The 25,774-nt window shown below is 47.0% G+C and overlaps 5 protein-coding genes across 5 annotated transcripts; 4 read left to right on the top strand and 1 right to left on the bottom strand.

Moving 5' to 3' along the window:
* The first annotated feature begins 2,481 nt into the window (after positions 1 to 2,481).
* LOC139829721 (NEP1-interacting protein 2-like) lies at positions 2,482 to 3,672 on the top strand. The gene is made up of 4 exons (XM_051333303.2): positions 2,482 to 2,619; positions 2,729 to 2,913; positions 2,999 to 3,274; positions 3,371 to 3,672. Exons 1-4 carry the CDS (start codon positions 2,550 to 2,552, stop codon positions 3,494 to 3,496), a joined length of 657 nt encoding a protein of 218 aa, XP_051189263.1. The 5' UTR covers positions 2,482 to 2,549; the 3' UTR covers positions 3,497 to 3,672.
* Positions 3,673 to 3,953: 281 nt separating this feature from the next.
* Positions 3,954 to 7,709, top strand: LOC127302755 (protein FAR1-RELATED SEQUENCE 11). Its single transcript, XM_051333302.2, has 7 exons — positions 3,954 to 4,147; positions 4,233 to 4,400; positions 4,698 to 4,962; positions 5,054 to 5,744; positions 5,829 to 6,286; positions 6,359 to 6,646; positions 6,746 to 7,709. Exons 1-7 carry the CDS (start codon positions 4,086 to 4,088, stop codon positions 7,496 to 7,498), a joined length of 2,685 nt encoding a protein of 894 aa, XP_051189262.1. The 5' UTR covers positions 3,954 to 4,085; the 3' UTR covers positions 7,499 to 7,709.
* Positions 7,710 to 8,018: 309 nt separating this feature from the next.
* Positions 8,019 to 8,745, top strand: LOC127302757 (uncharacterized). The gene is made up of 3 exons (XM_051333308.2): positions 8,019 to 8,134; positions 8,219 to 8,290; positions 8,370 to 8,745. The coding sequence occupies exons 1-3, from the start codon at positions 8,066 to 8,068 to the stop codon at positions 8,553 to 8,555; spliced, it is 327 nt and encodes a 108-aa protein (XP_051189268.2). The 5' UTR covers positions 8,019 to 8,065; the 3' UTR covers positions 8,556 to 8,745.
* Positions 8,746 to 9,709: 964 nt separating this feature from the next.
* On the top strand, positions 9,710 to 15,050 carry LOC139831821 (uncharacterized). The gene is made up of 16 exons (XM_071821160.1): positions 9,710 to 9,721; positions 9,879 to 10,694; positions 11,011 to 11,088; positions 11,259 to 11,411; positions 11,489 to 11,746; positions 11,952 to 12,108; positions 12,210 to 12,275; positions 12,376 to 12,594; positions 13,037 to 13,186; positions 13,273 to 13,395; positions 13,491 to 13,848; positions 13,938 to 14,133; positions 14,236 to 14,334; positions 14,425 to 14,681; positions 14,766 to 14,841; positions 14,937 to 15,050. The coding sequence occupies exons 1-16, from the start codon at positions 9,710 to 9,712 to the stop codon at positions 15,048 to 15,050; spliced, it is 3,132 nt and encodes a 1,043-aa protein (XP_071677261.1).
* Positions 15,051 to 19,478: 4,428 nt separating this feature from the next.
* On the bottom strand, positions 19,479 to 20,268 carry LOC127298364 (uncharacterized). The gene is made up of 2 exons (XM_051328243.2): positions 19,990 to 20,268; positions 19,479 to 19,870 (listed from the first exon to the last, which is right to left on the bottom strand). The coding sequence occupies exons 1-2, from the start codon at positions 20,158 to 20,160 to the stop codon at positions 19,661 to 19,663; spliced, it is 381 nt and encodes a 126-aa protein (XP_051184203.1). The 5' UTR covers positions 20,161 to 20,268; the 3' UTR covers positions 19,479 to 19,660.
* Between the last annotated feature and the right edge of the window lie 5,506 nt (positions 20,269 to 25,774).

Below are 25,774 nucleotides of genomic sequence, written 5' to 3'. Positions count from 1 at the left end.
CCGGTCCTCGTCCGGCGGGTGATCGACACACCGTACCGCCCCAATCCACCTCCGGCGAAGAAGCGAAGCAGTCTGGGTTATTAACCCGGACCCTTACGTACCTAAGAAAACAAAGGTACCGGAGGTATCAGAAGCCTCTCCCCACGAGGCCTTGGGAAAGTAGTGCCGAGGAAGTCGAGGCGGGCGCGGCTGCTGATTTAGAGAAATGGAAGGCGAGCGTCAAGAGGAAAATAGAGGGCGAGCCCAAGCCGGTATATTCGACAAGGAAAAGCAAAGTGGGCTAAGTCATTTTTGAACACACCGTCCCAAGCCGCGAAGAATCTGCCTCGACGACTATTTACGTGAACTTCGTAGGCAAGCACTCGCGTTCAAGAACAGGAAAGAGTTGGCGGAGAAGAAAGCCGTGAAGGACGAGGCCGAGTCAAAATTAGAAAGGGGGAAAGAAGTTGCCCAGCTCGGGAACAAAGTAAACAATCGATCGCCCCGCTCATAGTGCAAGCCGCCGATCCGGATGCCCCCGATATCGTAGCAGCTGCGGCAAGACATGGATTGACCGTAACGAGTGCCGAGAGAACAAGCGGCCGAGTTAGGTATCACTCTTCGTGCACTCGCTAGGCCTTGATGAGGCGCCAATGAAGGACGTAGTATTTACATATGTGAAGAATGGCCCTCTCGTCGAGCCTGCGCAGAAGGGGATCTACCTCGACAAATGCTAGGTCTGCTAAATTGGTACAAGGGTTACATAAAACATAAAAACGCCAAAGACTATATCTATGCGGAAGTTAGATATGAGCATCACTTCAAACATTACCGGGTACAAATTCCTCTGAGTGAATTGTTCCATTTGTTCAATCTGCGCGACCTCGACAAATCTATCATCGGTTGCTACGTTACGTAAGTGATTTATTAATTTCTACCCCATCTCGTTCATTGCCTCGCACCGTCCTAACTATCTTGTTGTGTACGCTATTATGCGTAATGAAGAAGCGGGAAATGCGAATAAGGAACATCCATGATGTTGGGTTCATTGACCCACACATCGTTAATTCACATGTGTTAGAACACCACCCCGCCGACGTGGAGGATGACTGTGGCGGTTTATTAGAAAACAAAGAATGAAAAGTGATATTCTATTTCCTTACCATTTTGGGTGAGTGTTTCTGTCTTGAGCACATTCTCTTTTGTTTACTCCATGCATGGTATGTGGCTAATCGATGAGTTATGCATGATCGTGCATGTATCGTGTCCGCAGGTTCCACTTGGATTCTTATGGTAATTAAAGTTCGGACCTCCTCGGTTCTCGTCCACGACTCTCTGAATATGGATCCGGCGCTTTGGGGCGACATGAGAAAAATGTTGCAAAAGTAATTATTTTCATTCATTTGCGCTCTATATCGATCGGCCTATTTCGTTCATCATTTCCTAATATCAAGTAACTAATTAATAACTCTCTTGTTTATTTAATTTTCTTTGCCTCGTAGGGTTTGGAGACGGTTCGTAGATACCAAGGTCGGTGAATTCAAAAAGAGCTATCTTTTAAAATGGCGGTGCGGACGATCGGGGATACTCAGCCACCGGGGACCAATCTATGTGGATACTATGTTTGTGAGAGGATCCGGAGATACCGCAATGAGCGGGACCGGACGTGTGAGAACAACATCCGAGGAATAACCTCCGGAAGACGCTTAGTCCGAAGCTCGCTTCCGACCACTTCAAGAGGAACTAGCTGGATGGTTGGCGAGGAAGTCATCGATCCTAGAGGAGAACACTATTACGATGACGTAGAACTTTATATGCACCAGAATTTGTAACTAACTTGTTCAAAATTGTATATGGTCATCCGATATTGAATATATATTGTATATGGTGATCCGATATTGAATATATATTGTATATTCCTCTTGAATTCTTTTTGGTTCTAATTTCAAATTTGTTTGAAATTGTACATTCATATGCATGTATGTATACAGTACCGTAGAATATGTGAAACTCCTTCAAAATTAAAACCCAAAAGAAATAAAATAATACAAATTAAAAAGAAACCAGATTTAGGGGGAGGGGGGCTAAAACCCTAAACCCTGCGGAGGCCTTTAGTCGCGGTTGGCCTAAATATGTGAAACTCCTTCAGAATTAAAACCCAAAAGAAATAAAATAATACAAATTAAAAAGAAACCAGATTTAGGGGGAGGGGGGCTAAAACCCTAAACCCTGCGGAGGCCTTTAGTCGCGGCTGGCGGAAGAACCGCGACTAAAGGTCCTCCGCCCTGGCGCTCGCCTGCGGCCCACGTGGACGGGCCTTTAGTCGCGGTTCGTAAGGAACCGCGACTAAAGGGGGGGGCCTTTAGTCGCGCAGCTTTGGTCGCGGTTGCGCCACCGCGACTAATGGCAGTTGCCAACCGCGACCAAAGCCCTTTTTTCCACCAGTGGTATATATATACTACGTACGAGCTCTGGTACGCCATTGTCCACCGGTTTGTTCTGTATACGTTTACGTCCCTCTCCCCGCTGCAAACTCGATCCGGCGCACTGCACGCGCGCGGCAGAGCAAGATGCTGTGGGCGGCCGCCACAGCCGCCGGCGGTGTGGCGCGCTCCCTCGTCGCCGCCGCTGTCGGGGCAGGTTCGCGCGGTCACACATTTTCAACACGCACATCTTAGATCTTACTTAATTATTCAATATATGGACTTTACGCCGTGATATATATATACGCAATGTGTGCGCTGCGCAGCTGGTACGGTGATCGGCGCCGCGGTCGGCCTCCTCACGGGCTTCTTCAACGAGAACGGCCTGCTCCGGGCCGCGCTGATCGGAGCGGTCACCGGCGCGCTCGTCTCCGTCGACCTGGCCGACGCCCTCCTCAGGATATGGACCAGCTGCGACGATTGCTCCATGGACACGCGTATCAAACGCACGGTACGTGACACTTTGCATGCTGCCAACGAAATTCGACATTTCGTCGCTTGCGAAGCTTGGGCTACTAACCGAGTTCTGCTCGCAGCGGCTGGTGCTCCGGACCTTCGCGGCGGGCCGCCACCTGCGTGGCTGCGTGTTCCCGACCATCAGCGGCGCGCTGGACGCCCAGATGGACGCGCTGCCGCACCAGTCGGCGCACCACTACTTCGGCAGCAGCCTAGCTGATGGCGACGACCTTTTCGAGCCGAGCTCCGCGGTGATGGCCGCGCGGAGGGCCGTCGTCGAGAGCCTCCCGTCGACGACGCTCACCAAGGAAACCGCCGCCGCGGGGCTGCACACCACCTGTCCCATCTGCCTCTATGTCAGCACGCACACTTGCCTCTCTTGCTATCTCCCATCCGATCGATACTAACGCGAGAGGTGATGCACGCGCTCTTTTTTTTTCTTTTTCTATCAGGAGTTCAACGCGGGTGAGAGCACCAGAAGGCTGCCGGCTTGCAGCCACGTGTTCCACCTGGCATGCATCGATAGCTGGCTCCTGTGGAAGCCCCAGTGCCCAATGTGCCGACGCGCCGTCTACTAGCTAGCTACCGGCGAGGATTATCTCGCTAATTGGCAGTCAGGAACTGTACATCGGCCTCACGAAGGCACATGAGGACTCGGGAGTTCTCTCGTGTGACCATGAACATTTTTCCGATAGAGGAATGTGCTGTTTTTTTTTTCAGGTAAAAAGGACCTTTATTAAGTAGAAAGGGCTACACAAAGCGGACGCGGATTTTTGGCACCTAGGCCCCAGCGCGGAGTGTATCTGGACGGCTGCGGGTGCGTTCAAGATTCGGAATCAACGTAGCGATTAATTGGACTAAAAATGGTTTTATAGCTGAATACGGAAGAATACGAAGACGCGTATGGCATTTAGTAGCAGCTGCGTACGTCAGCAGCACATGCTGGAACACCGCGGCCGGTTGCGGCTTTTGAAGTGGACCGTCAATGCTAAGGGAATAGCACTTATTGTTCATGGTTGGCTCTTGCCTACCAAGACCAACAACGAGGCTGTATTTATTCTCCCGTGGGCTACAGTGTCGTCTTCAACCTTGGAGAAGGCTGGATGCCTTGCAGCGCGAGCTGTGCTGTAGGGTTCGCACACAAGATCTGCATGTGAAGGGCCCCGTATGGATGTTGCGACTCAGTGCAATGTGGAGGCCAGGCTGCAGAGTGGGTTCCCGTTCGGCAGGTGCGTGTGCTATTTCTGGTAGATCTGCAACTCGCTGACTTTCCTAGTGGATCAATTCTGAAATTCGCTCTATGTGTCGATCCAGCTCGCTGGAGACCGTTCCAGAGGTTTCAGAGAGTGACACAGTGGAGGATTCGTTGAAGGACCAGAGGGATGCACATCCGAGCTCGTCTGAATTGGAGTTGTTCCAGGATGTAGACAGCCAGGGGGCAGCGATTGCTACATCGCAAACAGCTGTTGGCTGGACACGCAGGTAATTCTATGTAGCTAGCTCTAGTGTAAGCGCACCAGGCTTTGTGCATGAACCTCCCCAGGTAAAATGGTTGCATCTGAATTTTGCGACAATACCATAATAAGATGCAAAAACAACGCTAGGGCATCTGATTTTTGGGACAAGACCATAATAAGATGCAAAAAACAATGCTAGGATCAACTTCTCTAGAGTTGATCCAGCATATAGCAGTCGCACGTAGGATATCAGATTACTTTTTAGCTGCCGGCGTCTGTTCATTGTGTAAACTAAGCTAGCATAGTTTCCATCTTAATGCAGGCCTAGGCATGGTGTAATGGGTGATGAAAGGCATACGAGGGATGACCGTGTATCAGCTCTAGAGAAGTCGTTCAGAGGTTTTGCTGAAAGGAAGTCTGTTGAGATAGTTAATCCATGTGTTGGACTCACATTTGATTCGATTGGGGAAGCATACGATTACTACAACCTGTATTCGTGGGAATGCGGTTTCGGTATTCGGTATGGGAAGAGCAGAACAAATGTTAAGGGGACCAAATCAATGCAAGAGCTGCTTTGCGTCTGCGCGGTACAGAATCAACTATAACCCTTTGTATTCTTATTCCTTCATTCAACGAGAATACATATTTATTGGTTCTTTTTTTTTGCCCGATGTTCAGGGTAAGCCGAAGGAGGTTAACACAACATCTTGTCGTTGCCAGTGTCCTGGGATGGTTAGGCTTTTGAGGACTGACGACCAGGGCTGGTACATAGCGGAATGCCGGCTGGTGCACAACCATAGGATGCTTGTAAATTGTGCTCAGAAACTACATTTTCCGTCCCACAGGCACATAGACAAATACACCCGTGAATTGGTTTCACAGCTAAGGGAGAACAATGTGAATCTCAGCAAGGTGTATAGTATAATTGGAACTTTTTTTGGTAGAATTGAAAATGTGCCTTTCACAAAGCGGTGCCTCCGTACATTGTGTGGCAAGATAAGCAAAGAGCAAGCCGACGATGATGTGAAGAAGACAATGGAGATTTTTTCTGAGTTAAAGGAGAAGGACAGTGAGTTCACGTATACCGTTCAGGTAGATGCTGACAGCCGCATACAAACTTTGTTGTGGACAAATGGAAGGAGCAAGCTGCAGTATCACCATTTCGGAGACATCGTGACATTTGACACCACTTACAAGACAAATCTCTATGACATGCCTTTTGGTATTTTTGTCGGGGTAAACAACCATTTCCAGAGTGTGCTATATGCAGGAGTTTTGATGCGTGATGAGAAGATAGAGAGTTTTGAATGGGTTTTCCGTGAATTTGTTAAGATGATGGGTGGGAAGAAACCAATTACAATACTGACAGGTTTGTTTCCTTTGTGTTTCATCTGTGCACTTATCCTATTTCATTAGTTGTATGTGCTGATATGATATGATCCTATAAATGCAGACCAAGCGAGGGCTATGGAGGTGGCAATTGGAAATGTCTTCCCAGGGACAACACACCGATGGTGTAAGTGGCATGTTCTGCGCAAGGCTAAGGAGCACCTAGGGATGCATTATACGAAGAAAAGTGGCTTCCGTGAGGAATTCCATAACCTTGTTGATGAAATGCTGACAGTCGCAGAATTCGAAAAGGGTTGGCAGGAATTGGTTGAGAAGTATGGGTTGGTCAGCAACACTTTCCTTATACAAGTGTACGAGGTAAGAAAGAAGTGGGCGAAACCATACTTCAGCGGCAAATTTTGTGCGAAACAGACCAGTACTCAAAGAAGTGAGAGTGCAAACCATATGTTGAAGAATTATGTACCCCCCGCATGCCCCATGAATGTATTTGTCAAACAATACGGGAAGTTGCAGTATGACAGGGAACAAGAAGAGGGGTTCCAAGAAAAAAGAACAAGCCTTGTAAGTGTCCTTTCCTTTGTTGGGCAAAACAAACTTTTTAATTCAGTATTTTTCATTGGGTTGTAACTGCAGGCAGGCGCAGTGATAAAGAATAACGAGCCAATCGAAAGGCATGCTAGCAAAATATACACCCGGGCAATGTTTGAAATGTTTGGAAGGGCATTATATGTTGCTGGTTCATACACTGTTGAGGAGGTGGAGCCCCAAAAGAAGTACATTGCTGTGCATATGAGCCCTGAAACAAGGCCTGACTGGTACAAGCATCGATATGAGGTGTCCGTGTCAGCTGACGGTAGCTACTATACATGCGAGTGTGGCCGTTTCGAGCACATGGGGATGATCTGCTGCCACATATTGAAGGTATCTTAATTTTTATGATGCATTACCATGGGAGAATGTCTCGTAACTTGCGTTTCAGTGGTTTTAACCTTTGGAGCGGCTTGCATTCTGTTTCTCCAGGTGCTTATAACAAAAAATGTGAGGAAGATACCAGATAAGCATATTATGAAAAGATGGACAGTTGATGCAAGGGACATTCTTCCTGATCACATCAAGCACTACCAGAAAGACATGGGCCCTCCGGAGGCGATAACCTTCAGGCACTCTGCCATGTATATTACTGCCCTTGAATTGGTACACATGGGTGACACAAACCCTGATGCATTTGAGTGTGTGATGTCTGGGCTGTGTGAGCTAAAACAGAAAGCAGTCGCGCTGTGTGATGTGAATGATGGGAAGAGCATTGTTGAGAAGTCTAGGGCATCGTCATTGGCGAACTCTGTTGAGTCACGGCAGGCTAGTTTAGGGAAGAAGAAACAGGCGTCGGCGGATGGCTCCGGCGTTGGTGCATCTTGCTCTTCCAGTTCTTTTGTCCGTGGGCAGCTCTTGAATGAGGACAGATGTGAGGTAACGTCGAGGGCAACCGTACTAGTAGAAGACTTGCTGGCACCGGAGCGGCGGCTGAAGCGGGGGTTGCCTACAACAGCTAGAGACAAGCCACCGTATGAGCAGAACTCGAAGAGGACTCGTTTCTGCGGAATATGTCGTGCTGCAGGTCACAAGCGCACTACTTGCCCACAGCGGGGGGACAGGCCGGTGAACCAAAGGAAAGAGCCGCAATGCAGCAACTGTGGGCTGACTGGCCACAGGAAAACAAGTTGTGTGAAGCCAATGTACAGCATGATTCCTAGTGTGCAAGCCAGGATAGAATGAGCTGCTTGATGCTCTCCCGTCCAGGATAGATTCTTAATAAACCATAGGAGCCTAAATTTGGTTTCCCCTTGTTTGATTGTGTTTACAGCGTAATGCAAAATGCTTGGTCACTTGACCGCAACAACTTGTACTGTGTTGTCACTGCATTGCAGCTGGTGCGTGGCAGCCTGCAAAAAAATAAATTTGCATTTATCAGCATACATATAAATGCTTGGATATGGGTGTAACATTGAATGGTCTTATATTTTCAAATTTGAATGGTGCGGGACGCTGAATTTGTCTTTATATAGCTTGTGCTATTCTTTCTGTTTGCTCGCAGCTAGCAGTGTGTGCGCTGAAGGGGTGCGTGGGTGAAAGGCTAGGAAGTTCAGCTGTACGTGCAGAATGGCCGGGGTTTCGCTGGTTCTGCCTGCTAGAGGTCGCTCATATGTGTGGGGGAGAAGCTCGTTCGTTACAGATGAGGTACGTTCAGGCTGTTTATTCTTTGAATCTGCATGTGCTTTGTTGTTCCAATACTGAATTGAGCTCAAGGGTCGTTGTTTGGTAAAGTGCACCTTGGGGCAGGACATGCGGGCTTGCTCGATCCAAGGGATTCTGCTGGGTTCAGGGACAGAGAGCGATGGTGTTGAAACAATGGTAAGCAGAGTATCGTGGTGTGCGAAATAAGTTTCAGATAACGCGCCCGTGTTTTTTTTTCTGAACTTTCTTTTAATCAATAAGGATTCAGCTGACTCGAAGACTAAGGCAGTTGGCCACACTGTTGTTCGTGCATCAGGCAGTGCAGTGTCCGAGGTATTGTATGCGTTGCTCTCCTCCTATTTCCCTGAAAATTGGCACGATCTTAGTTTTAACCCTATAACCTGAATTTCAGGAGCAGTTGCTGGAACCTAAGCTGGAGGGCTTTGACGATTCAGAGTGCAAGCAGACGGTTGGCCACGATGAAAAAACGAGTATGCATGAGGAGGTGGCATCCTCTGCGTCAGGTCGGAAGCACGCTTTAGAAGATACTGATGATGATGCTGACAGCAACACATCCAAGAGAGCACGTTTATGCTGATTAGGCTGCAACAAACAGTGCTAGCGCAACTATGTGTCGCCATGGGGGAGAAAATCATGGAAAAAATTTCCTGCTTGCAGTGAGCAAAGTCGGAATGAATAAAATAAATTGTTCTCTACTTTTGTACTATGTTACTTGCGTAAGTTCTCCTTGTTGCATTGACTGGTACTGGAATGATCAGTTAATCTTCTCCTGCTCGTGTATTTCATCGTTGATATGATTAAAAAAAAATTGTTGTTAGAGTGTATCTTTTTCTTACATGATACTTGATTAATGTGTCAATGACTTGTATGCGTGGTGGGTTTTCATTGGTTCTGGCGAGAGGAATAGACGAGGCTGCTGCACAGTACGCATGCGCGACGTGGGCGGCCCATGATGAATAGTAAGCCCGTACGGCCAGAATATAGCAAGATTGTTTTTCCGGTGCGTTTGCATACGGGAGAGGGCTATTTGGGCCTCCGGGAGCCAGAGGACCCCAGGTAACTTTCGCAAACGTCAACGTTCTTTTCGTCAAGCCGGAATTTTTTCACTCACTGAGAAATAGGAGGATGCCTTATTTTTTGAACCAAAACAGTACAACCCTCTTCATTGCTGTGGTTGGCTCATGTACTTATGGCCATTTTGATAGTGTAGCAGCGCGTAGGTAGCCCGGTGCCTCTCGCTAGGCTTCTGCTCTTCCAGCCAGTGGTTTAGAGAGAGATAGAGAGAGGAGTAGAGAGATAGTGTTGAATTTGATTTGACACTTGCAGTGTACCGTTTTCATGGCGCGTTAAAGCCCTTGGCTCGCGAGCGGAGAAGATAATAAAGCTGGCAGGAGGGGTCGCAGCGCGTCTCTGAATTTCATCGCCTTCTAGCTCCAGTCTTAGCAAGGAAGGAAGCCTGGTCCGAGAGTGGGAGTGCGCTTGGTCCATCCAGCAATGGTGAGAAGCTCACCTCCAAAACTCCATTGCTTGCCTTCTTTACTGAGACAGTCTGCATATGCTTTTGTTTTCGTCTCTCTAAATCTTTCTGAATCGTCTGCTGTTCTTGGGTTGTACTGGTTCGGTTCTTTGGGGAATGAAAAACTTCCGGCTGCCCCACTTAGATCTGTTAGCTAGCATTGTCCAGTCTTTGTTGAAATCTTTGTCAACCGCTTGTGTTGCCATCCCAGGTCAATGGGGTTCCTGGTTTAAAGACTGCACAACAGCTTGTATTCGTGTATGGTTTTGGTGTGTAGATGGCGTTGCTAAATCCTTTGCATTTTAATGTGTAGATTTTGTTTCGTGCCTGTTTGCAATCAAAGTTCTTCCTTTTCTCTGATTTGACACTTTCTTACTCGTGCAGCTGAGAACACGAGATTTCCTGGGTGTCGGAAGCAGTGTTGCTTCGAGCTCTGGCTTGGCACCTGTTGACCGTGTCGGCGAGGGTGCTGATGTGGAGGATCCTGATGAGTTCATTGTTGGGGATGAAGTCGGTAAGATGCCCAGGAGTGGTCGTAGCACGGTGAACAGCTCATTTGCTCCTAAAGATCTGTTCGATGCAGTTAGGGGCTGGAGTGAGCAAGAGTTGGATTTGGTGAGGGCTATGGGTCTAGCAGGTTTGCTTCTGCTGGACAGGTTCTCGCACTTCAACAGGGATTTTTCCCAATTTGTGTTGTTGTGCATTGATACCAGCAAGAGCAGGCTAGTTCTTGGCAAAAAAAGGTATGCTGATATAAACGAAGAGACCTTCTGTCGCATTGTTGGAGCAAGGTTGGGAGGGAGTGTTGAGATTCAAAGGACAACAGGGCCACCTTCGCCTCATGAGATTTATGATGCTCGTGTGGCTCTTGGTCTGCCAGGGCAAACTGAGATCAGCACTTATGTGCTGATGACGTTGCTGCGCACACCAAGGCTCCATCCTCTTTCTGATGTAGATGCTGCAAGGGTGAAGCTAGCTTTTGGAATGCTTGCAATATCAGTGTTCTTCAGCCCAAGAGATAGGAGGGCTTATATACCAAGGGATGCATACCTGCTTGCAGCATCAGCTGGCGACATTTGCAACCTGAACTGGGGAAGGTATGGAGTTGAGGAACTGCTTGATGGTGCTTGGAGGGTACAGGTTTCAGTTAGCAGACACGTCAGAGGTGGCACGGTGTATGGTTGCCTGCTTGCAGCACAGGTATCCGGGAAAAAAACTTGTGGTTTTTTCTGAATTAACCACTACAATGGAAGATGATCATATGGTGGTTCATTTTAGTTATCTTTCATAGGTTTGCTTGAGTTTACATTCCTTGGTCTGTTTGCGACAAAAAATTCAGTAGTTCTCATAAGCTAGAGTTTGCCATATTGTTTGCATTCGCCTGTGTATGAAAAAAATGTGGCCGTGCTCGTGCTGGAGAAACAGTCTATAAATTGTTGCAGTTCCTTGCTGATTATCTTATTTGTGTAGCTTGGTTACCTGTTAGACATTTAGTAGGTGTCTGTTGTTGACATAGGATGCCTCCCAAGGTGCAGCAGATATATTTGTTGTTGGAACTGTTTCTTCTGCCATTGCTGTTTCAGTTTTTATAAACGTCTGTCGACCATGTTCATAACATTTTATGAATTATATAATAGTCTAAACACATATATATACATATGGCAACAATTCAGTAGTCATGGCCTGCCTTTGCATAATTGTAGATTGCATATATGAGCCAAAATTTGGAGAATCATTCATTTCGCTCACCTTTTATTGTGGCAGTGCCTGTACTTTGACAATGTTGCTACCGGAACAATTGGGGTTGATCGTTCACTGGTGCCTAGGATTGGGTATTACACGGCAGCAACACTAAAAGCTCTGATTCACCACGACACACTACTGCTCCCATCGGAGAAAGTTTATGGGATGTTCAGGGTGGGTATCAGGCTATTTTTTTTAGTTGTATACCATGCTTGACAGAGTTCCCTGATGTGTCGCATGATATTTACCAGGGGATCCACAGCAGGGCTTCGCTACTGAGGAATGCACCACTATGCAATATAAGGCGGCCATCTTCGGAGGTCCGCGCTGGACGATCTGTACCTGCTGGGCGGGTGGTGGAGCCATTAGACACAATAGATGTGGCATGCCTGCAAGGTGTCCACAGGCACGAGGCGCCAACCGTTGGGTCACTCCTTGAGGGAACTGTCGGGGTTTCTAAAACAATGCAGCCTGACCTATGTGCTGAATATGAGAATATAGTTCGTCAGGTGACTTGAATATGTGTAAAAACATGCATGAAAGGATTGGCCATTTTTTAAAAATAATATCGGTGGTTTGTATGTGTTGTTTGTAATCTCGCGACTTGCTTTCATGGAGGCTGGTGATTTGCTAAGGAGAGGCTTCTCAGAGTTGGACAGGAACAGCCGTAATCGGGAAGCCAATTTTTTCCGTGACCTACACCTGTCTGGACAGGAAACAATTAAAGTTGTTGAAGCCTTCGAGAGAAGGGAAAGGGTTGTGAGGTTGCAAGGTATACAGTACCTGCTTAACCATTTGGTGGAGCGGGGTGTTGGCAAGTATGTGCCTAGCCTGGAGAAGCATCTTGGTACTGTGACTGGCGCACTATCATGTGAGTATAGTATTTTGCAGTGGAATAAATTCGGCGATGCTATCGTTATTCGAAGACTTCCTTCAGTTTAACACTGCCCTTGCTACAATGTTTTGTTGTAGGTATCCCTGGGACATCAGCAAGAGTTATTGATGTGGACGAGTTTATCGGGACAAACATGTCAAGGGGTAATTCACATTTAGTGTTACAAGAACTCTGGGTGGTCATTGGTCCTGTGTTTTGTATGTACAATTAATTGTTTATCATTCCAATGTATGTTTTATGCAGGGATACAATTTTCTGAGCGCCTTCGTGAGTGGAACATGACATCGGGGGGGCAGCACCTATCTGATTACCTTACGCCTCCTGTTCCATCTATGCTAGCTGGTGTTAGCTATGTGTCGCAGCATCCATCTACGCCCAGACAATGTTTGGTTGCCTCTTCTGCTGGTGTTAGCCATTTTTCGGCGAGTGCAAGGACGGGTGATGTTTCATTAAGTGATGCAGGTAACTTCATGGGGGTGAGAACGGCAACGGTACCAGTAGTTTACAATGCAGTGCCAATTAGTTGTGTGCCGTATGTGAGCAGCCATGCTGTAAGCAACTTTGGCGTGCCACTATCCGCTGGGAGTGGAAAAACATTTGAGGCAATTTATGTTGGCGAAGGGGCGAGTAATATATGTTGCGATGGCCATGTGCAACCAGTTTGCGTGGTGACAAGCCCGCCTCTGCTGGTCAGCACTAAAAGAGCCGAAGCGACTGAGACATCACCACTTGATTTCCTGGCTACAACCGCGCTGACAACTGCAGGGAAAGGGTGGCAGGTATCAACAGCAATGAGTATGGCTGACTTAAGGGGTGCGTCGTGAGCATTAGCTTTGGTTCATATTTTTTAGATGTGCACACTTCTAGCCTAGTTTGTTCATTTGCATTTCCCTTTTGTGTGCAGGTGGCCTTGGTGGGGTATGTAAGCCTGGATGGGGTTCTGGCAGCGGATTGTTTTTTGATGATGGTACTGGTTTAATCCCAAATGAGATAGGACAAAACGATGATGATATGAAAATGATTGGGACTGATGGTTTTACGACAGACAAAAAAGGTAATGCTAATATTTGTAGACGGGATGGCCGTTTGTTGGATATTTGCTTATTGTTGAAATGCATGAAAGTTTTAAAATTTTTGTAGAGCATGGAAAAGAGAAAATGGACTGCAGCTATGGTAATCGGCAGAAGAGGCGCAGCTTGAGTAGCATATTGCGTGTATCTGAGGGGCTAGAGTACATTGTATACACTGCCAAGAAGAAAAAGGGTAAGTTGGATTTTATACTGAATATTGTAAGCATGCCGAGGGAAATTGTAGCGAGTGTTGTCCACTAATGGAAAAGGTTTTCAATCGGTTTGCAGTGTCCTTGGATGTTGCGACAACCGTGGGAGTAGAAGCTGCGACCAATCAGGTCGGTGTTCCAAAGGATGGCCCGGCGGGCATGGTACAGTCAGAGGCGGTGGTTGGTGCACCTGGGTTGACTCATGTTGATCGTGCCGTGCCGGTTGGGGCTGAGCAGAAAGTTGCGATTGCGGATGATCCTCCAAGTCTGGCTTACTTTGAGCCAAACTATGTTCTGGTGCACAAGAAAAAGGTGGTTAACCGTGTGCCAGGTGTGTGGCCATTTGGTGATGGGGAAACTTATGAATTGCCGGACATCTGTCTAGCCAATGATGGGTACATGAACATGATATTCTGCAAGCAGGAGTTCATGAAGAAGTAAGCACTCCTTCCCTCATTTTACTGTGAAAATTGTTTTGGTATGTGGTTTCATTTGAGGGGATAGAAAAACTTTATGTGGTTTTCAGGCTTTGGGTGGTTCACACAGTTCCCAGATTGTTAAAAATGAGCGGTTTTGATATTCTTACTGAATTCCACAAGATGGGGACCTTGCGTGGCAAGGGGTTCGAAATAGTCCGCCGCCTGCTTAACTATGTTATGAGTTCTTACTATAGCGATGATGACGTGTCGAGGTTTGGTCATTGCATGCCAACCAAATGGATGGTGAGCTGGTCAGACATTAGCTTTTAATATTGTTTCAGCTGCACAGTAGAGATAATGTCTGACTGATGCCTGCAAATGCAAATTGTTTTTTTGGGTTTGTAGGATATTGTTATGGAAGGTGGTGATTATTCAATGGCATCGGAGCTGAGAGCAATGTTTACAGGGGCAGAAGTCAAGTTTGATATTGAGACGTGCCATGTGGTATATGAATGATCCAGCCCAACATTATGTGCTACGCCCGCTTTCTGTCTTTTTATTAAAAATTGTAATGTGTTATTGTTTGTTGTTTAGATTTGGCTTCCACACCGCAAAGAAGATGGTACCTATGTGGTGTATGGTGTGGACCTGTCCTTGGAGATGATACATGTCATGGACCCGATGAACACTGATGAAGGCCGTGCTGTTCTTGTGGACTTGCACAAGGACACATGTGGAAAAATCCTAGATGGTTTCATTGCATGTGCTGATGCCTTCTTTGATGGGTGGGAGCTTGATAAGAGTGACTGGACATATGTTTACCACGCGTATATGCATGCAGCCAGCTCTGAGTAAGATATATTATCGTGTATAAATTGTGATGTCCTAAAATGTAGCACATCAGTGTGTAAACATTTCTGTTTCATGGTTGCCAGGGAGGACACACCGTGGTATGTGGTGCACTACATCCTGACCTTTGATGGCCTGAATTTTGCGGAACTTCCGGATTCGGTAAGTGCCTTGAGAACTATGCTGAGGTAAAAGGGTTATATTTCTCGTACCTGTGTTTGCTGTCCTGATGAAAATGAACTTGTCACTTGCAACAGGGTATTCTTGTTGGCTTGAGGACCCAGCTGATGATGATGGTCCTGAACATGCCTGGCAATGTTGGGGACGCGCCTCTGTCGGTGAAGAAGCCAAAGGCTTCAGTGTGGCTCTGAGCTGCAAAGTTATATAATATATGGTATAATTTGTATTTCAAAAATGGGCCATGTTGCCTTATGTAGAGGACCAGAGTATTGTAATGGGATATGGTTTAAGTTTGGCATGGTTAAAAGACCTAAATATTTATGAGACATATGTTGTTTGTGGTGCAATTGTGGAAACAGCCGTGCATGGTGAAGATCTCTATGTCATGTCGTGATATCGAAAATGTACTGCCGATCAAGGTAGTGTATACAAATTGCAAGCATGTATGGGCCGATGCGTGAGAAGTATGTCATTTTTTCAACATGTGAGTGGATGAAAATTAAGGGAAAAAGAGATGTTTGGTGTTGTTTGGTGTTGCGGTGGTTGTCTGTTTTGGCGGCGTTGGACTGGAACACAAGTGGTGTTGACAAATTGTTTGGTTGCTATTGCGGTTTACCAGGTTGTCGGACATGGGGGCAATTGCGACCTGCTTGTTTGGCATGCTTGTGTGGTGCACGTGAGAATGCGCTCTTATATATGTTGGATCTTGGATAGAAAAAATCATGGGAAAAAAATAAGAATGTGGTGTAAGCCTGACAATCATATAATTTGTCTTTGTTGTGCAAGCAAGTTACATAGGTTGAAGAAACTAGACCTGACTACTTGGAAATCTAGTGAGGTTTGTCAGCCCTCGGCTATCGTTTTAGTACAGAAGGTTACAAATTGTGGCTAACCCCAGGTGATTCTAAAGGTAACTTGCCAAAGTCTTCTGGATCTCATGAGGTATTGTTCCAGCGTTTTCTTGAATTGATGCAAGTTGTACGAGCTGGAATCCCTTCTCCCTTGGAATAGATTCCTGGTTGTATGTGGGTATCATCGTCAAATGCACGTGGGATATGGAAGAAATATTAGTTTCCGGTTCACTAGGTTACTCACATCTGATAGGGGTTCCTCGAGGCTTGATCCATTGAAGTGCCTGGCGATGTGGGTGATGCATATCCCAGACTCCTCCCTGGAAAGTTTGGGAAGAATGTTTATTGAAAGCTGATAAACCAGTGTTGGACTATATTGATTTTGCAAACTTACATGGTAAAGCGCGTGGAATGGAAGTGTGGGAATTTCCTTTTCCAGTTATTGCATTCAACGTGCCATTTTTTGAAAAACTTGTAGATGCATGTGAAAAGAGCAATGTGGATTTTGTCCGCAACAATATCGTGGAGCCTTTTTTTCTCAGGGTGGCTGGGGATATGTGTGGTTGGGTCAAATATATTGATAACCTTCTTGAGCATATCCCATGTGTATAGGCACCATCCAGCTTCCAGGATAACAGGGACGTGGAACTGAAAAGGATTAAATAAATTGAACTTATAGCTGATTAGGTGAATTTGTCGACTTATAAGCTTCGTCTGGTGTTTATAGACTTGCAGAATTGGTGTGTGCTGGGGGCATACCAGTCTGCAGTTTGCGATGTTGTAGTTGATTTCACTTCCACAGAATTGCGCTTGTATCGACTTCAACTCTACTACTTTGTCACCAGCAAGTATTGTTGTCTGCAGGCAAGTTGCAGCTTATTAGAGTAAGAAAGGGTGTGCAGAACAATAGGGATTTGCATGCAACATAGATTCAAGAGCTGAGAATGCGTACCGAGAAGTCTGGTTCGAAGTAGTGTCTGAATACATCGGTCATGCCTTTGTACAGGACGGTCAAGTCTATCTGGCGGAGCCTGCGGAATACAATTGAACACATCTCGTGCTCAAGCATACCAGCCCCAACAATCTGGTCTGTTACGGAGCTAGTAGGCATGGAGATGTAGCGTGGCGTTTCGTGTGTAATGCAAGGCCTGGAAAAGAATTGTTGCCATTAGGATGGTTGGTGTCGGAGGATACAAGTGTGGCTGGATTGTGCGAAGTGTGGACCCTTACTTGTTTTGTTCGCCCGGTGGCAGTGACCGAAGTATCTTGAAGAGCTTGTCTTGTATGGCAATGGACGGATATTCAGTTGATGCACCCGTTGCCCAGTGAGGCTGGGCATAGTAAGTATGCTGTGCGGTAAGCACTGGAATATCTGAACTGGCCTGTCCCATGATGACAGCATCGTCTGGAGCAGCAGTGTCATCGTTGTACATCATAATTCCTCCGACAATGATATCAGCCCATGTCTTCACCATTTCCGCGGGGGAGCGTGCGGTGCAAGGCTTGAGCTGTGCCGGTGTTCGCATGGAGGTTGATGCAGTAGCGAGGATATCTGTAAAGCAGAAATAGCAGGGGCTGTTAATGTACCCAAGTGTTAGCTGTGACAGTTGGTCCGCCGTGTTTGTGGCCAGTGCTTGTTTAGTCCATATATGTAAAGAAATTAAGTGCATACCTCGTGGCATGCATGTGTGTGGCGATGACTTGTCGGAGCTGCACCTCGTTTTTTTGCTGGCGTTTGATGAACTACTACCCACTGGAAAAAATATAGGCGGTCAAGCATGGAGGTGATGGTGTGCAGGCAATATTGGGTGGTAGAGGCTTGTGGTTACATACCGTCTGAATCACACATTTGTAGCCTGCGGCGGTGTGTGTTTGTTGTGGCGGCTTCAGTTGTTCTTGAATGCTTCTTGATTATACACGGGAGTGACCGTATAGAGCAGCAGACACATGATTCAGATATATCAGAGGCAATCTTGTCAACGAACCTGATGTTGTCCGAGATAATGCTGTTCTTGAGAGCATTTACCTGCTGGAGACAGATGGCGTTGTGGTATTTCATCATTATACCTATCTCACTTGCTGCCTGCATGTTTCATGAAACGAGATTGTAAGTACATGCTTGGGCATGGTGTGTCAACTAATTGAATAGGGGATTGAATGTTAATTCGGAACCATATGTGGGTAGTTGTCTTTGATATAGTTTGAAAAATCCGATGCGCTTGTAAAACGAGGCGTCTCAGGTAAGGGGGAGTTGGCGACAGTTGGTGGGCGGCCACTCGGTTCCTGAATGTGGACCTGCTTGGCCTTTGTGTGTGCCGGTATAGTTTGACGTGTGGCGGTTGTGATCCTTGGGGTCATGCGGTCGGGTGGGGTGTCCCACATACTCCTTGTGTAGCATATCTGTGTCGCGTCGCGAATCTGTAATTGTTGGAGATGTTAGTTAATTGACATGAAATAGGTGGCAGTATAAGGTTTGTTGCACTGTTGCGAATAAGTATATCAGTGGTTTTGGACCTGCACATCGCCGTAGTCAGCTGGGCCTTTTGCAGTGCCGGCGCATTGGTTTATCATCCTCCTAAGGCTGACATCGTCGTATGCAGATATCCTTGGCAGGCTGTCGTGGCGCATGTTGAAAATGCCGAGGTTTATGTTGTCTAGGTAAAAGATCTGCAGAAAGTGCAAAATCATTAGACCATGTTGGGGTGTTTTCATTTTCCATTTTGCAGTGTTAAGGAGTCGCATAGAAGAACCAACCTGTGCCCAGAGGTGACATCCTTGTAGGTGAGTAACAGCGGAATTGTCTTGTATGTCAGCTTTAAGTTTTTGGACCCCAGCAAACAATTCGAGAAGTACATATTCACACCAGTTGAAATCCTGTATTTGCTGGGTGTTTGCTAATGCTCCCCAGTAATCAATTGTCGTGTACTCGTGTTTTGTTCCAGGAGCTAGCAGATGTCCCATGATAAAAATAACAAAGGCCATTTTGAAGCTATCCTTCTCTAGTGTGCTGGAAGTGTTCTCACAAATGTCCCGGTTGATGACAGTTTCTGCAAATTTTAGAATGTGGTTGCCTTTTTCAGGCATCCCTAACAATGCCCTAATCATCTGTATGGTTGTGTCGCTGCATTTTGCATCTGGAGCCCTGATGTCTCTACTGCCACATGGTATACCAAGCACTTTGTATACATCGGCTGCCCAGAATCTAATTTTCCTTTTGTTGTCAATGACAATGGATCTAGTGGTGACATCAATTTTGCTCATAATCCACTTACTAAATCTAAGATTCAGTTTGGACAGCAATGGTAATTTGAGCAGCTGGGAAAAACCAATTTCTTCCACTAGGAATCGCTTGTATTCAGATAGTTGAGAAATGACAGCGTAAACCTTTGGAACAGATGTGCGCGAGGTAGGAGCTGGACCGTTGTGTTGTTCATCTTCATCTGGGTCGTCAGGGATGTTGGCGCTGGAGTTGAGGCTTGAAGTCCTTCCATTGGATGCAGACATGCTTGGTGGGGTTGTTGTCCTGCAGTGGTGGTACAGAAAGAGAAGAAACAAGCTTGTGGTTTGTCGATGGAAAATGAGCAGCTTCAGTCAGCTTTGGAGGTGTGTGGAGTTCATGTACCTGGAGTTTGAAAATGGCTGTTGTTCTTTCTGGAGCGTCTGGGGGAGAATGAGAAGATGGAGCTGTGCATCCGGATTAAATGGCAGCAATGAATTGAGGACGACAATGAATGGTGGTAGATGAGGATAAATAATAATGGTGCATTACTGAAAAACATTAATTGGAACCACATAAATATCTCGGTTACATAGGTGGGGTACATGGTTTTGCTTAGGATGGTAAATTACAGTGCTAATGGTTGTTGATGGCTAATGTGTTACTAATGGTAGTGATGACAGCGCAGCTACAGGCTGCCGTGCCAATTGAGGCCTAATCCGAACCTATCACCCTAGATCTTGGCTCCAAGGAGGAGCAGAACACCGATGAGTGTCGCCATCCCTATGAACATGAGGTTCCTGATGTCAGCCTGTGCTTGAACCATCGCTGGATGCTGCTGTTGGAGCTGCAGTGGGGCGGGCAGGTTGAAAATGTGTCCCCACCTAGCACGGAGGTAGTCGATGTATGCATCCTCCCATTTCCAGAAACCGCATCCGTTGGGCTGATACAAAGAAGGGGACAGTTAGATCTGTCAAAATGGTGGTTCGGTACGATGAGGAAAGACCGCAAACTGTCCATATAGACAAAAAAGATCAAATTGGTGTGCGGCACTTTACTTACCCCGTGGAATTCACACTTGTAGAAGTGCCTGCCAGGATTCTTCAATGTATGGGAGATGAACCAGCATACAACTCCCAGGTTGCACCTTGGGCACCGGATCAGCGGGAGGGGCGCGATATCCTCCTGTTGCTGGTGAGGGACAAGAGCAGCGGAGGACGACGAGTTCGCCATGACGGGAGTGGCACAGGAGGGCAGATCGGCTACGCGGTGATGGGGATGATGTTGGGAAGCAGGGGAGGCTTGGAGGAGAAGGGGATCTGCAGATTAATGAATTGCGGTGCGACGATCTAGAGGGGGGCGCGTGAGAAGGTCAACTATGGGTGGGCCTGCCGATGCCTTATGCTGACGTCTTCATGTGGGCCAGGGTAGCGCGGAATACAAGCAGTATACGTTGTTCCGCCGGGTGCGAATACGGCTCGCTATGTATGCATACGACGGAAGGACATATCGCTGCCGTAGGCTCGGGAGGGAACGGGTGGTCAGATTCCATGGGGGGTCGTCGCTGGGTGCTCCACCATATTTTCGTACACAAAGCCCCCGATCCAACTCCTGAATAACAACATCAGGGCCGGAGCCGAGCCCAAAATTCAGTTCGATGTTTTGCTCTTGCTAAGTTAGAAAGACAGTGATTAATCCTAACTTTCAAACGGTCCACTTTTAAAAAGTTGCACCCGACCGAACGCCTCGGTGGCTCTGGGCATCTCCTCGGGCTTCTCACTCCAACCCCGCCTCACTGCTGCTGCCGAGCGCGAGCTCCAGGATGTCCGGAGCATTTTGAGCTCCACTGTCCTTGCCGCCGGGCAGGATCTTCGCTCTATCGACACTCCCTCGGCCCCACCGTTCAACACAAGGGAGGCATACCGCATGCTCTCCCCGACTCATGCCTTGGATGTATCCGCATGCACGTCCTAAGGGCTTAGGCTGCCCGCCAAGGTGCGAATCTTCTCGTACCTCGCCGACATCGATAGGCTCTGTAAGGGTACATTGCTCCTATGTGTGGTTTTGGTAATTAATGACAACCCCTATGGACTAATGTTTTCATTGAGTTTATATGAAGGAATATTCCATAGGTACTACTTGTACTCCATGTGTTGGATTCAAGTATGGATGCCATGAAGATAAAGATATATCTTGTGTATTGGCATCATGATCATCGGTTTGAAGATAAATATGTGATATGACCAACAAGAAGAAATGAAGATGGAGTTCTTATGTGGAACTCAATATTAGCCATGCTCTATCTTAAGTGAGTATGAGAAGATACAAGGTTGAGTCGTGCAAGTTCAAGATGAGCATCTCAAGTGGATCACATGCTTGAAGCTTGCCATCCATTTGGTAATAATGGACATGTGAAGATGTGCATCAATGGAGCTTTCCCATCATGATGTATGGGGGAGCATTTGTGAGTCTTCACGAAGCAACGATGATCAAGTTGGGGCATTCCGGTTTGAGAAGAGCTTGAAGAGCTATCATCAAGATCAAGCGGGATGCGCAAGGCAAAGGTATGGCCTTGCTAGGTTTTCCTTTTACCGGTCTCAAGGTGGTTGTTGGGAGACCGGATTATAGGATAGATAGCCGCACTATCAAGAGGGGCTTTCGGTTGGGTAACTTGATCACATCGTCTTAGGGAGCTCAATCCTTTGCATACTTTGCATATCCTTATTGCTTCTTGGTGTTTATCTGTGTGAGGTTCTTGAGCTTGTTGCTAGCTTTACAACAAGCCCAAGTTCATCGAAAACGGAATCCGCATGCATCTTCTTTTGCGTTTTCGAGTTTGGACGTCTTCACCGTTTCTTGACGGTGGGAGACTCCCACTCTAAAATCTTCTAAAATGTTCTGTGAGGAGTCTCCATATTTCCAGTTTTTGTTGGGGTTCTATTCGTCGTTATCTTTCCAACAAAATTGGTTTCATATCAATCGGAGTTCGGGAGCATTAGTTATTAAAGAAAAGGGGTTCTCCAGCAGGCCGCCGGTCATAGGTCCGGTTGGACCGGCCCGTGCGCCGGCAGCTTCCGGTTTGCCGTCCGGTCGACCGGGCGCTGGGCGAGCGCTCCGGCGCCAACCGGCTCTGCGCTGACGGCAACCGGGCGACGTACTGGAAGACACGAAGAAGTCCGCGGTCAAGGTCCGGTCTGCCGCCCGGTTTGGACCGGCGGGTCCGGTCCCTGGCCCGGTCCGACCGGGCTCCCTACCGGGCGCCCCCGGCGCCAACCGAGCTCTGCGATCGCAACCGGAGGAGTATCGCGCGTCACTTCGAGGGTCCGGTCATGATCCGGTCTGTCGTCCGGTTTGGACCGGCGGGTCCGGTCCCTGATCCGCCGGACTGCCCTCGCCTGGCTGTCCGGGTCGTGGTCCGGTTGACCGGGTTTCTCGGGAGAAAGCTGATGTGTCAAGTGAGCAACGGCCATATTTCAAGTGACACTATAAATAGCCCTTCTTCCACCTTGAGCAAGTTAGTTCTTTCTATTCTCTCACCTCCATTGTTGCTATTTGAAGAACTTGCTCTCCCCCTTGATTCCTCCAACCATTCTTGCTCATATTTGAGGATTTGAGAGAGGAGATCTAGATCTACACTTCCACCAAACCATTTCTTCTCTAAGTGAGGGAATCTCTTGGGATCTAGATCTTGGAGTCTTTGGTTGACTTTCCCCCTTGTTCTTCCTCTCCAATCTCATCCTAGCATTCGTTGCTTTGGTGGGATTTGAGTGTGAAGGACTTGAACACCTCCGGTGTTCTTGCTTTGCATCATTGCATAGTGTTGAGCTCTCCACCACGATTTTTTCGAGTGAGAGACCGTGAGCTTGTTACTCTTGGAGGGTGACCTCCTAGTTGGCTTGGTGATTGGTGCTCCGGTGATCTCTTCAAGAAGATTGTGAAGAGGCCCGGGCTTCTCCTTCGTGGAGCTTGTGAAGTGGTTGTGGAGCTTGCCATCTCCGGAGCGGAGGAAAAGCTAACCATAAGGAAAGGGCCATTATCCTTCGTGGGTGTGGTTCGGAGAATAGGGTGAGCCTTCGTGGCGCGGGGAATCCTTCGTGGGACCTCCACTCCTCCAAACGTGACGTACCTTGTTGCAAAGCAAGGGAACACGGGAATACATCATCGTCTCCGCGTGCCTCGGTTATTTCTATACCCGAGCTCTCTTTCCTTGTGATAGCCATCGTGCTTGAAGTACATATTTCTTGCTATCACTTGTGCTACATATATCTTGTGCCTATCTTGCTTAGCTCTAGTTGCTATTGTTACACTTAGTTGAGCTTAGCATATTTAGGGTTTGTGCTTGTAAACTAAACGATAGTTTAATTCCGCATTCATACAAGACAAATCCGCAAGAGTTTGTAATTGCCTATTCACCCCCCCCCCCCCCCCCTCTAGGAGACATCTCGATCTTTCAGGCTCAGCACGCGAGCCAACGTCTTCTCCAAGAGTTGTGCGCCCTCCGAAGTGTGCGTGGCATGCCCCCTCCCAGAGACGGGGAGGCACCTCTTCTTCGCCGACTGCCCTCTTGCTTCTGAGGTGTGGGGTCGGATGGGCACCCCCATCCCGGCGGGATCCTTCTCCTTCTGGGACTTGCCACCTCCCCATGGGACGGCGACCCACGTCTGGCACACCGGTCTCGCGATAGTCATGTGGTCGATCTGGAAGGCGCGGAATGACCTCGCCTTCAACGCCAAGACTTCCTCTGCGGGCATGGTGCACCGCAGGGTGGCCAACAACCTTGCTCTTTGGAGATGGAGATATAGGATTCATGACCGTGGGCAACTCGACACTCTCTGCAATTTCCTTCTATCCCCCGTGTAACCCCCTCTCCGTCTTGTACGAACGGTATGACTGCCAAGTCACCTCGAGGATATGGAGGCATAGCCCCAGCCTATGCATCAATTGATGCATATGGCCATTCATTTATTTCATAGTAGCAGTACAGAAAAGTTCAACGTTTACAATCACGGATCAGCTAAAGTCGACACATGAATCAACCAAAGAAAAAAGGGGCTCATATAGCAACTATCCATCCGTTATTCTATTAATGTGTCGCCACCCAGCCTGAAAAATTTAGTCCTGGGCAGCCATTAGCAGCTGGTTGCATCCAGTAGCCATATTCTCCCGATGATCCTCCAGGAGTAAGAAAGCCCAAAGTTGAACCCAATGAGTAGCATGTTGGATAACCTGCAAGAAATTGGTACCCTTTTGTCGAACGATCCATAGAAGGCTCCTTCGTACCAGCAATAGCTTGAGCACAGTCTGACTCGATGATAATAGGTAGTTCACTCCTTGCAAGGGCGAGCTTAAGACCCTCACGACACACGCATAGTTCAGCTTCCACAGCTTCAGCACAGTATGCAGATGATAATATGTCGTTCACACCTTGCAATGTGCTGTTTTGTTGGAGTACAAAATATGCAGATCGATGATATTGTCGTATGGTAACTGCTGATTTGGATCAAAGTAGTCCTAGCTATAAGTACATTATAGGACCATTGGTCTCATGCATCCATGCCGTGACAAAGATTGTTGCCAAAATAATGGCCACTAGATTGACACCGTTCATGAACTCCCTTGTTTCACGTGTCCAAAGTACCTTCATCAAGACTAGAAGTATTAATGATGATTAAATGTATCATGTATGTGCGGAATTATGCGAGAACTATCTACTTGCATCCTTCATGGTCATGGTATGAGTGGCCGGAGCCGGAGCGTGCATGCGTTGGTTTGGGTAAACCATGTGATGACCCCGATATGGAGCTTTTCTATGCTTCAATTGTCATCGACATTGGCAATGGGAAGACCACCAAGTTTTGGCATGCTCCTTGGCTTGATAGATTGAAGCCCAAAGACATGGCCCCTACCTTTTTGGCATATCGATGCAAAAAAATAATTTTTTGATTTGCAAGGCCTTCAACAACTTTTTTGGATTCGTAACTAAAACTTTGATGATGGCATCTCAGTTCTCTACATCACTGAGTTTTACAACCTTTGGAGCAATCTCCAATGCGTCCACCTCACCGAGGGCGCTATGAACACCATCTCTTGGAGGCTCCCCAAGTCCGGAATATATTACTTGGCACAATTTGAAGCGGCCCCTACTTCATGAAGCCGGCCGTATGGGACAACTAGGCTCCTTTGAAATGCAAGTTCTTTGCTTTGTGAATTCTCAAAAATAGGGTGTGGACGGTGAACCACCTCACTTGCCGTGGGTGGATAAATTGCGGCCTTTGCCTATTTTGCAAGAGAGACAAATTGTGTCAGTTAGACCAGAAACCCCAAATATAACATGAGCTACATGGCTTTTTTTTCTCCAAAATTCGAATCAATATTCTTAGTTTTAGAAAATTCTGAAACAAATTTTCAGATGTAGCCAATGATGTACTCCCATTATGCAAAATCTCAGGATGAAATGTGTTGTATCTCTGGATGAAACAAATTTGTGAATTTTGCGCAGCCCAAAATACTCAGTCTTCCGTATTTCCCTTTGCACAATGGTAGAGTACATCATTGTCTACCTCTAGATTTTTTGTTCATAGTCTTTTAAAACTACGAAAATCTAATTTTGAAGAAAAGGATCCCGAGCTTCAAAACACCACACTTCAGTTAGACATAATATATATCAACAGGCTTATACATTTTACTAATTTACAATGTTTTTTCGAGAAACATCATGAAAGGTATATTAATTATATAGAAACACGATGTTAGTTCTATTAACTAAAACCAACTTTTACTGATGTGCACCTATTTGATGAAGAAATAGAGAGTACAGCAAACTGATAGCTCTTGAGTATCGTTGTCA

The sequence above is a fragment of the Lolium perenne genome, chromosome 5, assembly GCF_019359855.2.
Source record: "Lolium perenne isolate Kyuss_39 chromosome 5, Kyuss_2.0, whole genome shotgun sequence".
Taxonomy (NCBI): domain Eukaryota; kingdom Viridiplantae; phylum Streptophyta; class Magnoliopsida; order Poales; family Poaceae; genus Lolium; species Lolium perenne.
This window is presented reverse-complemented; position numbering and strand designations above follow the sequence as displayed.

Coding starts and splice junctions, on each gene's coding strand:
- LOC127298364 (XM_051328243.2), bottom strand. CDS start 20,160: ATGGCGAACTCGTCGTCCTCCGCTGCTCTTGTCCCTCACCAGCAACAG. Junction 19,871..19,989: donor ACAAGTGTGAATTCCACGGG/GTAAGTAAAGTG, acceptor TCTTTGTATCAG/CCCAACGGATGCGGTTTCTG.
- LOC139829721 (XM_051333303.2), top strand. CDS start 2,550: ATGCTGTGGGCGGCCGCCACAGCCGCCGGCGGTGTGGCGCGCTCCCTC. Junction 2,914..2,998: donor ACACGCGTATCAAACGCACG/GTACGTGACACT, acceptor TTCTGCTCGCAG/CGGCTGGTGCTCCGGACCTT. Junction 3,275..3,370: donor CCTGTCCCATCTGCCTCTAT/GTCAGCACGCAC, acceptor TTTTTCTATCAG/GAGTTCAACGCGGGTGAGAG.
- LOC127302757 (XM_051333308.2), top strand. CDS start 8,066: ATGCGGGCTTGCTCGATCCAAGGGATTCTGCTGGGTTCAGGGACAGAG. Junction 8,135..8,218: donor GCGATGGTGTTGAAACAATG/GTAAGCAGAGTA, acceptor TTAATCAATAAG/GATTCAGCTGACTCGAAGAC. Junction 8,291..8,369: donor CAGGCAGTGCAGTGTCCGAG/GTATTGTATGCG, acceptor CCTGAATTTCAG/GAGCAGTTGCTGGAACCTAA.
- LOC139831821 (XM_071821160.1), top strand. Junction 12,276..12,375: donor CGGGACAAACATGTCAAGGG/GTAATTCACATT, acceptor TGTTTTATGCAG/GGATACAATTTTCTGAGCGC. Junction 13,849..13,937: donor AAGCAGGAGTTCATGAAGAA/GTAAGCACTCCT, acceptor TGTGGTTTTCAG/GCTTTGGGTGGTTCACACAG.
- LOC127302755 (XM_051333302.2), top strand. CDS start 4,086: ATGGATGTTGCGACTCAGTGCAATGTGGAGGCCAGGCTGCAGAGTGGG. Junction 4,401..4,697: donor GCTGTTGGCTGGACACGCAG/GTAATTCTATGT, acceptor ATCTTAATGCAG/GCCTAGGCATGGTGTAATGG. Junction 6,287..6,358: donor AAGAAAAAAGAACAAGCCTT/GTAAGTGTCCTT, acceptor TTGTAACTGCAG/GCAGGCGCAGTGATAAAGAA.